Below are 12,552 nucleotides of genomic sequence, written 5' to 3'. Positions count from 1 at the left end.
AGAGTTTAGAAAAAAAAAAGGCTGCTGAAGTTCCCGCTCAAGCTCTCCTTCCTGGAATAAGTCCAGAAATGTTTGCAGACGCGATGGCTGTTATAAGGTCTCATTCATTTGGTGAGGACTATCCCCAGTCTTACTAAAGAGCACATTCTTGACATGGACCATCTTTACATTGGGATTTTCTTTTTCTAACTGAAGTGCTTGAAGCGAAGAAGTTTAACTCAAAAATTTTATATGGAATAAAAGCTCTATATAATGACCCTTCATCCAAAACTAGAACACTGAATCTGGATAAAGCAAAAAGGCTGGGAGAGACAAAAGGCCACATCCAGGGACAGGTTTTAAATATTGCTCTTATAAACTTAGAAAGTTGACAGAACAACAGCATTAGCATGTGTTTTCCGATAAATATGAACTCAAACTCAAACGTCCATCATTATTTAGTGAATTCAGTGCTCAACAATTTCACCAAAAACTACAAATTTTATAAAGAACAGACCTAAACAGGAAGCATAATCTGGACATTTGAGACAAAAACTTTGCAGTGAACTTCTCAGTGCAACAAATCAGTCTTCGTCTTGTCATGTCTGCAAATTTCTCCTTATAGCTGTGCCTTTTGTGGTACGAGACCAACACATAGCTGCTCTGATATTAATTAAGAGTTTGATAGTTTCTAGTGAAATTTCACAGCCCTGTATTAATGACGCCAATAACGATTACATGAAGTCACACAAGGGTCCTGCTGCTCGGTACCTCTCTTTCCAAACAGGAGCCAGTAAAAATGAAAGGTTGTAGTTTTTAAAGCCCGTGAAAATTATGAAACTGGAGCTTCAGAGAGACAAAATATGATGCACATTATTCCATGAAGAACCATTTATGCAACACTTTCGGCTAAACTTCACAATCTTTTGCCTGGATCTGTGGCATAGGAGTCCTGACTAAGATCCAGAAAACCACAGTATGGGTGGCATTTTTCAGTGCTGGAACAGCTGAGAAGGGGAGGGTGGAAAGTAGCAGCTAAGGCTGGCTTCTCCCTCCTAGGGGGAGAGTTGTGGCTTCTATGCAACCAATTGCTCCTGTGCAACTAGATACTTACAACATACCAAACTAATGAACAATGAGGGACATGCTTTTGGCAATCCCAAGAAAGTAATTGTAGCTTGTAAGGGGCATATATATTTATGGGAGCATACACTTAAAAGGACAATTTATCAGGTTCCTGGGATGATGCAAGCACACTTATCAGACACAAGGGGTTGAGTAAGAACTAAAATAGAAAAACCCTGACTGCTCACATATCAGATGATTTCACCTGCAAAGAACAGTACTATTATGTAGTTTTTGGCCTTGGAGAAAGACGTTTGAGGTGCCAGTTCTCAGTGACTAGTTGGAGATGTAATGTGGGTTGGGAAAACAAAGTATTCTAATGACTCTGCAAGGATGACTGTCAAGCCCTCAGACTTCTCTTTCCTGGATAAAATAAAATTACCCATATTTATATCTATTACTTATAAACTGAAAGAACCTGTGACAAAAGAGGCTCACTACATTTTTAGTCCCCTCCACAACCTTTCGCTACATTCTAGGACAGTGAGAGGAGGAGGAAGGAGAATGTTTATGGCCACAGTCATCAATAAATGGGTGTAAGGAGATTTCTTTTAATTCCTATTTTACCTTACCAACCCACTAGCCAGAAAGCACACTACACTGCCTGTAAAGCTGTGACACTGCAGGTACATGCTTCTACAAACCTATGATCCCCAAGCAGCTTTGCATTCCATAGTCAAATGTCCTAAAGGGAGGAGATGCAGTTATGTGCATTCTCCAAGACTACACACCTGTAGCAGGACTTTGCCAAATTCCTTCCCTCAGGAAAAGCAATACAGCAAAAGCAGTCACCTCTAACTCCACTGTCTGCTTCTTCAGCACTCTGGTCAGTACCTGAACCAGGGTTGTGAAGGACATACAGCCAAAACCTATAGTGAATGATTTCCAAAAAAAAAAACAGATGCTTTATGATATCCTTACCTTATCACTGTCCAATGTATTCTGAGAAGTACGCGATGCAATTGAGATTGTATCAGGCTGACTACTGCCATCACCCTGACTGTCCAGGTCCTCTCCTTCCCTGCAAATTTAAAGCCAAACAAAGCAGTCAACATTAGTTGACAATTACATCACTTGGGCAGACTGGACTATAATATTGTCTACTAATATGCTTCACAACTACCAGAAGTCCTTTCCAAGAAATTAAGTCACACTAAAGTAGCAGCTTCTGTAGCAGAGAAGAATTTCAGGTAGGAATTCATTTACTATGCTTTAGATTTAAAATAGTATTATCTTAGTATATTCAAATCTTTGAAAAACCCTCAGTGGAAAAACCACTGCACTAAACATGTTCGTTATGAACTATTTACGAAAAAGCACATTAAATAGACTGTCTATAAAATATATTTTCTCCAAGAATAAAGAAACCATAAATTAGAAACAATCACACCAAAAGGCAAAACAAACTTAAATGATGAATATTTTCATACTTCATAATTTCTTGAATTAAGATACTCAGTATGGCCAAATGCGATTTAATAAGATCAGTGCATTTGCCATTTGTAGATGGAAATAATTTTACCAGCATTTGAATGGGGGGAGGGGGGTCTTTGGCACATAGTCAAGAGGACAAGGAGCAGAAAACGACAAGATACACTGAGTGAAAGTTGTTACCCAAATCCAGTATCTTCTTTATAGTACCATTTATTAGTATCTCCAGCATTTCACAATAGTGTCAATCACATCTGCTCTGGACCACCAGGAGAAAAGTGAAAGGACAGTGATTACAGGCTCCTAAAACAAACATGTTTCTACTCTGCAGGACACTGGTGAGACCTCGCCTTAAGTACTGCATGCAGTTACGAAGGACATACCAGGAAAAGGACGTTAGACACCTACATGAAATAATAGAGACCAACAACTTCCTGGTTTTCTAAAAGTACTTCACCACAGACAGGGTAGGAGAATCATGAAACATAGTACTGGAGTGGATGGTGAAGGAAGAATCTAGGGGAGAGATGCAGAAAGATTAACATGATCAGGCAGGGGACAGAGGGGAGGTGGAATGATAAATGCACTTAAATGGCAGATTTGGGTAGGCTTACAGTCTCCTTCTGTAGTCAAGACAACAATGTGATTTAATTACATTATTTTATAGTAATCTACAGATGAAGGCACTGCATTTTAAACTATACTCTCTTCATTTTGATATTTAAATTAGGCAGCTAAGAAATTAAAACAAACCTCACACACCGAATTAAGGGAAAAAAATAAATAAAATTATTAGTAACCTTACTTGCAGGATCTTGTCACATCTAACAATCAACCCACTACTACTACTACTGGGCAAACTACAGTGTTCCTAAGCAAACTAAATGGCCCTAAATCTCCAAATATGTTACAGCCGACTGATGGAAAAGCATCTGATTTAGCTCAGAAGCCACAACTAGAAAACAAATCAAATTGGTTTGTTTGTGTACAAGAGAATTCCCTCCAATTCTCTGCTACAGCAGAGATGGAACAAAAAATGGTTAAAATGCAGTACACTATTTTCCAACAGGACACCTACATACCTCATAAACACAACAAAATAAGAAGGACTAGCCTCTCTCTCTATATATATATATATATATATAAATATAAATATATAAATTCTCAAAATAAAACTTTTCTATAATTAACTGCTTTAAAGGACTAAACAGACTGCAACAAACCAAATGACTTTTTTGTGTGTGTGGTGTTACAGTAAACCATTCTATATAAACAAATTGATTTATGTAAAGTGTTAGCGTAACACATGTTGGGCACAGTGGTAGAGATTTTTGGCATCCATAGGCTTACTGTTCTACATTGCTCTACACTTTTCTACTTTTTTCACGGGCAGCATGAGGCTGACATGAATTCTAGAATGTGGAGATCATTCCACTGACAATAGCATAAGTGAAGAGACTGACTGGATTTGGAGATTTTCTGAGGAAACTTCATTGAGAGAAGTGGGAATGAAAGGAGAGTTGCCAGTTGGGCATGGGCATCGGCCAAACAATAACTTTATAATAAGAGACTCTAAAGCACTTATGTTGTGAAAGATAATCAAGTCATGAATCAGTACTCAAAAATCAGTTGGTTAATGCTTACTGTGGCTTAAATGAAATAAATATTTTGAATTGAACATTGACTTTGTAAGTCTGTTTCTGTTCTTGTTCCTTTAACAGTGGCAAGCCAGACCAGTTTTGAAATACGAACTCACAAAGTTTCAAAGTCGCCAGTAAATCTTTAAAATACTCGTACATTTTAAACGTTGACGTCAACATCCAGTTCGACATACTGTAAAATGTAGTAGTGGCAGTTTGTGCTTCTTTCAGATGAAAAGGGTGAAAGAAATGTTGTTTGAAACAACTACTCTTCAGTGATCACCGCGTTATCTGACAGACAAAGACTTTTGGTCACCAGTTTGATCACCTGGTGACTGTTCATAACCTGCAGTAAAGCCTTTTTCTAGCACAACATGAATGTCATTAAAGACAAGTACAAAGTGCCCACATGTACTCCGTACAGATTTTTTAATTAATTAACTTATTTTATTTACATTTGTTTACTGGGATAAGTCCAACTGGGCAAGGTTGCCCATTTTCAGCAGAGACCCAAGGAGAAAAATCTTCAAACATAGTACATAGGAATTTAAAATCAAATCATAGAAATCAAACAGCATTAAAGAATAAAAGAAAAAGTGGTAAACAAGATAGTAAGGATAGGGAGCATACAGTAAAATTCTAAACAAGGAAAGATAGAAAATAAAAATATTACATTGAACTAAGACCAAATTTATAGTAAAAAGGATGTCTAAGTCATGGTTACAACATGAATTAGAAAACAAATTAAGACATGACTAGGGATTGGCTGTTATAGTACAAGATAGTAGCAGAAAAACAGTAAGGCTGAGTGGATTAATATTAGATAAAAAATATTTCAATTAGTGATCGATAGTGAAGGTATATGATAGTGAAATAAGTAGAAACAACAGAATATACAGTGAACTGAAAGGGAAACCATATAAAGCAGAAATAAGAAAAAAGAAAGACAGGTACAGCAAAGGAGGTAAGATAGGAGAAAAAGGAAGCGAGTTTAGGAGGAAATGTAGATGTTAAAGTTATAAAGATGTATGGGATGTTTTAATAAATTGTATGATGCAACTCAAAATGCATAATTTTTTAAATGTAGTAAAGTTGATTTTGTATGCCTTGATAAGACTGTGGCAGATATTGATCAATATGTACAAAAATCAAATTCTATACCTACATGTGCAAATTAGCACCACTACGTTTATACTGCAACAAATGTGTTGATATACTTGAGATCATCTGTCAGAAGTGTCAGGGTAACATGCAGTTACCAGAAATACAACCAGATGCTGCAGTTTTAGTGATGATAGTATCTAAACCATTGAGAGACATATAACACGCAATACAGGGATTTTCAGGCTCCATTTGTAACTCCTTTATTTGAACAGTTTTGTTTGGTATGGTCAGAGGCAGCTGAAGAGAAAACTGGTGACAGTAGTAAACACAAAGCTTTAAGGAAAGATGCAGAAATATGATGCAGAGCACAGGCTCACTGACTACAAGTTTTCTTCCAACTACTTTACAAAATGTATTACACAATCTTCACAGAAAAGAATACAGGAAGGGGAGGATGAAATCACTGCCATCAAAGCACAGTTAAAAATGGCAGAGAATGACATTAGGATGTTGAGAAGGTTTAGGGTACAGGCAGTTATGGATAAAGAAAACTGCAATAAAGCAAATGCAAAGATAATGCAAGAAATACAGGAATTGCAGGTACAGCTTAGAAGTACACCATACATTAAATCAGAAGACATACATTTTGTAAACACATCAACTGATTTATATCAAGTCTAGGTCACTACTGGTAATCCCAGAGTGGAATGATAAAGGGAATTTTCCATAACATGGTGGCCCATGAAGAATGGGTTACACATACCGGTGGTACAAGATTGGTCACAGCCTTTGGAAAAATGTTTCCAGGTTTTCATCCCTAAGTGTTTCACTAAATATATACAGGCAAAACAGTTAGATGCAATTACAGCTATTCAAAGAATGAGATCAGTTTTGCTGGCGTATACGCAGGGGCAGCCATTAACAACTAAGTTATTAGATAACTTTAAAATAAAATTATTAGACAGATTGATGAAGCAAGGAGAACATTTTAAAATGGCTTATCAGACAGTGCATGATAAATTACAGCAGAAGATGAAGTAGTCCAGAAGCAACCAATTCACAGTTTTCTTAAACAGGTTAATAGAGTACCAAGCGACAAAGTATATTCACAAGGAAGGCTCCAAAACACTGGAGGAAAATGTGACTAAACTGATGAAAGGGCAGAAAACGGATGGTAAGTAGTGTATAGTGCAAAACAGTTAAGTGCAGAATGAGGTATATGTAGTTGGGCGAAGAAGATGAAGAAGTTGGAGTGTAGCCCATAAAGGGGGAAGAACAGCATCAGCCCTTCCTCAGGTAGGACGGGATAGTCCAGGCAGGGAAAGAAAGGAGGTAACCTGTTTTTCTGCAAGAGGATAGAACACATAAAACAGGATTGCCAACATTATAAAAATGTAAATGTAAGCAAATAGAAAAGGGGGTATTATCCAGCATAAGATACAGTGGAGAATCACAATCAGTACTGTAATCCCAATAAGAAGAGTTATAGAAAACCACCGATAGCAGAGGGAATGTATGTGCAGCAGAGTATGCAATAAGGGATCCACAGTATAATCCATAAAGTAAAAAGTCAGAAAATATTTAGAGAAATAAATAAAATTGTATATGTTGCCAATGATGATGAGGAACAAGGGAAAGCAGAGGCAGTTTATTTGGTGCATTCAACAACACATTTGATGTCAGACCCACCCTTAGAAGGGACAGATTAGAGGTGTGCCCTGCCTGCCCACATCACCCGGTTAGTCTCTCTTACTCTGGGTGGTGGATGGGAGACCATTGGTCACACTATCAGGTAGAGGGGGATACAGTGGCAAAACGTTTTGCTGGATTCCAAAGCATCAGTCTCAGTAACAAGCAGAAGATTAAAAATAAATCATCAAAAGAAAACATTTATTTCAGGATTTACTGGAAACTCTGTAGTAGCCGTCAGTAATCAACCAGATGAAATCAGATTTGAAGAGGATAGAGAACTGCTCAAGGCAACCTTTCTGCTGCATATTACCCTATTATAAGGATGGATATACTATCAAAGCTGGGATCAGTGACAGATTTCTCAAACAGGATTCTATGGAGGACATTGCAGGACCAGAGGAGATCAAACATGCACAATTTATGGTAACAGAAGTAGATCAAATAGACAAAAAGGAAATAATTGAGATAAAAATGTCATATGAGCAAAAGGAAATGTGGGAAAAGTTGGAAAGCATTTTTCAGGATTTATGGGCAAAATCAAAAACAGACTGTGGTACATTAAAGGAGGCTATAGTGGCTGGCAGTCCAAATGATTTTACTCCACCTTTCTAAAAAAAAGTACCCAATTCCAACAGAGGCTCAAAATGACATGAGAAATGCAATCATGAATGAGAACAGGCAGGCATTATTAAAAAGGGGCATAGTTCAACAAATTCTCCTATATGGCCATTATTAAAAAAGGATGGTAGTTACAGAGAAGGGTGAGAAACTAGTGATTGGAGCGGACTTTAATGGGCATGTTGGTGAAGTGAACAGAGGGGATGAGGAAGTGATGGGTAGGTATGGTGTTAAGGAGAGGAATGCAGAAGGTCAGTAGATTGCGGATTTTGCAAAAAGGATGGACATGACTGTGGTGAATACGTATTTTAAGAAGAGGGAGGAGCATAGGGTGACGTACAAGAGTGGAGGAAGATGCACACAGGTGGATTATATCCTATGTAGGAGGGCCAGTCTGAAGAAGGAGATTGGAGACTAAAGTGGTGGCAGGGGAAAGTGTAGTTAAGCAGCACAGAATGGTGGTCTGTAGGATGACGTTGGTGATCAAGAAGAGGAGGAGTGTGAAAGCAGTGCCAAGGATTAAATGGTGGAAGTTAAAAAAGGGTGATTGTGAAGTGGAGTTTAGGGAAGAGTTAAGACAGGCACTGGGAGGCAGTGGAGAGTTAACGAATAGCTGGGTAACTACAGCAGAACTAGTAAGGGAGACTGCTAGAAAGGTGCTTGGTGTGACATCTGGACAGAGGAAGGAGGACAAGGAGACCTGGTGGTGGAATGAGGAAGTACAGGAGAGTATACAGAGGAAGAGGCTGGCGAATAAGTGGGACTGTCAAAGAGATGAAGAAAGTAGACATGAGGCGCATGGCAAAGAGAGAGGTGGCAAAAGCTAAGGATAAGGCGTATGGAGAGTTGTATGAGAGACTGGACACTAAAGAGGGAGAAAAGGACCTGTACCAATTGGCTAGAGAGAGGGACAGAGCTGGGAAAGATGTGTAGCAAGTAAGGGTGATAAAGGATAGTGAGGGAAAGGTACTCACAAGAGAGGAGAGTGTGTTGAGTAGATGGAGAGAGTATTTTGAGAGGCTGGTGAATGAAGAGAATGAGAGAGAGAGAAGGTTGGATGATGTGGGGATAGTGAATCAGGAAGTGAAACAGATTAGCAAGGAGGAAGTAAGGACAGCTATGAAGAGGATGAAGAATGGAATGGCTGTTGGCCCAGATGACATCCCAATGGAAGCATGGTGGTGCTTAGGAGAAATGGCAGTGAACTTTTTAACTAGATTGTTTAATGAAATTTTGGAAAGTCAGAGGATGCCTGAGGAGTGGAGAAAAAGTGTTTTGGTACCTATCTTTAAGAATAAGGGTAATGTGCAGAGCTGCAGTAACTACAGAGGGATAAAATTGATCAGTCACAGCTTGAAGTTATGGGAGAGAGTAGCAGAAGCTAGGTTAAGAAGGGAGGTGATGATTAGTGATCAGCAGTATGGTTTCATGCCAGGAAAGAGCACTACAGATGCGATGTTTGCTCTGAGGGTGTTATTGGAGAAATACAGAGAAGGTCAGAAGGAGTTGCATTGTGTCTTTGTAGACTTGGAGAAAGCATATGACAGGGTGCCTAGAGAAGAGTTGTGGTATTGTATGAGGAAGTCGGGAGTGGCAGAGAAGTATGTAAGAGTGGTACAGGATATGTACGAGGGTAGTGTGACAGTGGTGAGGGCTGCAGTGGGAGTGACAGATCCGTTTAAGGTGGAGGTGGGATTACATCAAGGATCAGCTCTGAGTCCTTTCTTATTTGCAGTGGTGATGGACAGGTTGACAGATAAGACAGGAGGCCCCGTGGACTATGATGTTTGCAGATGACATTGTGATCTGTAGTGAGAATAGGAATCAGGTTGAGGAGACTCTGGAGAGGTGGAGATATGCTCTAGAGAGCAGAGGAATGAAGGTCAGCAGGGCTAAGACAGAATATATGTGTGTAAATGAGAGGGAGGGTAGAGGAATGGTGAGGATGCAGGGAGTAGAGTTGACAAAGGTCGACGAGTTTAAGTACTTGGGATCAGCAGTTCAGAGTAATGGTGAATGTGGAAGAGAGGTAAAGAAGAGAGTACAGGCAGGGTGGAATGGGTGGAGAAGGGTGTCAGGAGTGATTTGTGACAGACGGGTACAAGTAAGAGTGAAAGGGAAGGTCTACAAGACAGTAGTGAAACCAGCTAAGTTATATGGGTTGGAGACAGTGGCACTGACAAAAAGGCAGGAGTCAGAGCTGGATGTGGCAGAGTTAAAGATGTTAAGATTTGCACTCGGTGTGACTAGGATGGATAGGATTAGGAATCAGTATATTAGAGGGTCAGCTCATGTTGGACAGTTTGGAGACAAAGCAAGAGAGACAAGATTGCGTTGGTTTGGACATGTGCTGAGGAGAGATGATGGGTATATTGGGAAAAAGATGCTAAGGATGGAGCTGCCAGGGAAGAGGAAAAGAGGAAGGCCTAAGATAAGGTTTATGGACGTGGTGAGAGAGGACATGCAGGTGGTTGGTGTGACACAGCAAGATGCAGAGGACAGGAAGAAATGGAAAGAGGTGATCCTCTGTGGCGACCCCTAACGGGAAAAGCCGAAAGATGATGATGAGTTACAGACTGATCCTGGATCTTTGGAAGGTAAAGGGTTGTACAATCCCAAGGGCTCATCTGATACCGGAGGTCCCAGAATTATCAGCAAGAATTAACTCCATTAGTAAGAGGTTTTCAGTTACTGATTTGGTAAATGGATTTTTCACTGTTCGGTTACTGAAAAAGGAGAGGCAAAAGTTTGCATTCTCTTTTGAAATCAACATTATGTGATGGCATGGTTACCTCAAGAGTTTCAAATCAGCCCAGTAATGTTTCATCAAATCCTGGAACAGGTGTTGCAAAAAACAGAGCTGCTAGATAATATAATTCATTACAATAAAATTTGGATACAGTTGGAAATGGTTGAGGAGCATTACAAGCATTTAATGAAGGTGCCATGGGCACTACAAGAGACAGGGTTTAAAGTAAAGTCAAAAATACAGTTCATGATGGAGGAAGTAAAATTTCTGGGGATTACAACACCACCTACAGACAGGATGCCTTGTAAAGAGAGAGGGTAAAAGGAATCTTAGGCTTATCAATGTCTTTGACGGTGGTAGATTTACACAAATTTATGGTAATCTTGAATTACAACAGAGAATTTATTGATGATTATGCAGAGGTGGCAGTACCACTATACATGATGTTAGCAGAACAAAAAACTTCTGCAAAGTTGAAATGCGGGTCCACAAAAGAAGAGGCTTTCAAAATGTTGAAGCAAAAGTTAGCGCAGGCTAAGGAGTTGATAGCTCCGAATAACAAGGTTACTTTCTTCTTGCAAGCAGCAGCAGGTCGCAAAACCATATCTGTAGTATTACTACAGGCGTAAACATTAGGGAAGTCTCTGGGAATGGAGAAAAAATTAAGTCTAGTTACATTTTGTAGTAGGAAGCTGCATATACAAGTCTCGTGGAAGAGTTTACAACTGAATTGAGGGTGGTGAGCTGAGCAGTTACTTTATCTGCTGTCACCTCAGCTCCACTTCTTGGAGGGAGTTTGACAGTTCTTTCAACATGTCCCTCCTGTTACCCAGTAAAATGAGTCAAGTAGTTCAGTGACCATAAGGCAAAGGTTGTGGACAAATAAAACACACTTCCCATACCTATCCATGCTCCTAGAACCTTAAATCGGGGGATGGCTAGAGGAACTGGTCTCATATAGTTCCCTTTTAGTGGCCGCCGCAATGACCATGGCAACAACTGCTACACCTTTAGTGAGGAAAGACCTGTCCTTGGGGGCAGTAATATATTTATTTGGCCTCCTAGGAGTCAGTTCTATGGAGTCCAGGGTCTCCCAAGCCTTCTGAGAGATTAAATCAATATGCTTTTGGAGGGACGGATCACCCAACAGGTGGAAGGGCAAGACCCGAAAGCCATCAGGTATATTGACGTCTCAGCTGAAGGTGATGTGGAATGCCAGTCACCTCTCTGCTTTTACATTTCCAGAAGGTCTACAAAACAGACATCTTAAGGAGGTGACCATGGGGACCCTTCTACATCAAGGTCAGTATCAGATGCATCTGAATCTTCTAAAGAGTCAATATGCTTCCTCTTGCAAGTCCTCCTCCAAGGGCCTTCCTCAGTGGCGTAAGTCTGGGGATGTTCAGAAGGGGGTGGGTCCCTTGCTGGACAGCCTGAGGCCTGAAGTCTCTGCAGTCCTGTGGAGAGGATCCACAAGAAGATAAAAATCACTGGTCCAGAACTGGAAGAAAGATCCTGGACAGACTGTGTCTGAGACTGGGATGTAGTCATTACCCTACTCATAACCTCAAAGGTACTCCCGTTCCTGATCCAGAAAACACCCTGGATACGACAGAAAGGTTGTCGGAGTCAAGGAAATCTCCCATGCAGGAGACAGAAGCTCCGAGGCAGAGGTAGGATCTGAACTCACTCACACAGAAGTCCGTAGAGGCAGGGTCAGATCCAGAGAGATCCAAACCCACTCACCGGATCCGACTGGGGAGTGTCTGCTCCTACAGGTCTCCCTGCTCTGACTGAGCAGAAGCAATCAGGGCAGACATCAGATTAGAGGAACCCATAGGTCTAGGATCCGAGACAGACACCAGATGGACGTCTGAATCTTCCGGCTCAGAGGAGGAGCAGGTGCCAATAGGGAGGACTTGGTTCCGATTCCTTTGGGCTCGGATCCAACAACAATGTGGGCAAGGCCGGTGTCTTCAGGAGCCTCTGCACTACTCAGTCCATATCATCATTAGACAAACTCCTGGTAGACTGAGTAGATAAAGTTGGAGACCTGGACTTAGTCAAAAAGGGAGATAGAAGCTGAGAAGGTATCTGTTCCAAAGATGGAGAATGACTCTGGTATCTGAATTCAGTCAGAGCCGAAGGCTCAAGTTGCTCCAATAAACCCTTGGATCCGGTAGCAACTGGCTGCTCAAAAGAATCTGTTGGAAC

At 40.5% G+C, this 12,552-nt stretch overlaps 1 protein-coding gene across 1 annotated transcript in view; it reads right to left on the bottom strand.

Moving 5' to 3' along the window:
- Positions 1-12,552, bottom strand: part of TRIO (trio Rho guanine nucleotide exchange factor) — a 5,137,669-nt gene that overhangs the window by 2,327,736 nt on the left and 2,797,381 nt on the right. The window contains exon 33 of the mRNA XM_044065600.1: positions 2,026-2,125. Within this exon, the coding sequence (XP_043921535.1) occupies positions 2,026-2,125 (100 nt within the window). The remainder of the gene's footprint in view (positions 1-2,025; positions 2,126-12,552) is intronic.

This window comes from Protopterus annectens, chromosome 3.part0 (assembly GCF_019279795.1).
Source record: "Protopterus annectens isolate FY-2018-M chromosome 3.part0, PAN1.0, whole genome shotgun sequence".
Classification (NCBI taxonomy): domain Eukaryota; kingdom Metazoa; phylum Chordata; order Ceratodontiformes; family Protopteridae; genus Protopterus; species Protopterus annectens.
Note: the sequence above shows the minus strand (reverse complement) of the source record. Positions and strands in the feature narration are given on the sequence as shown.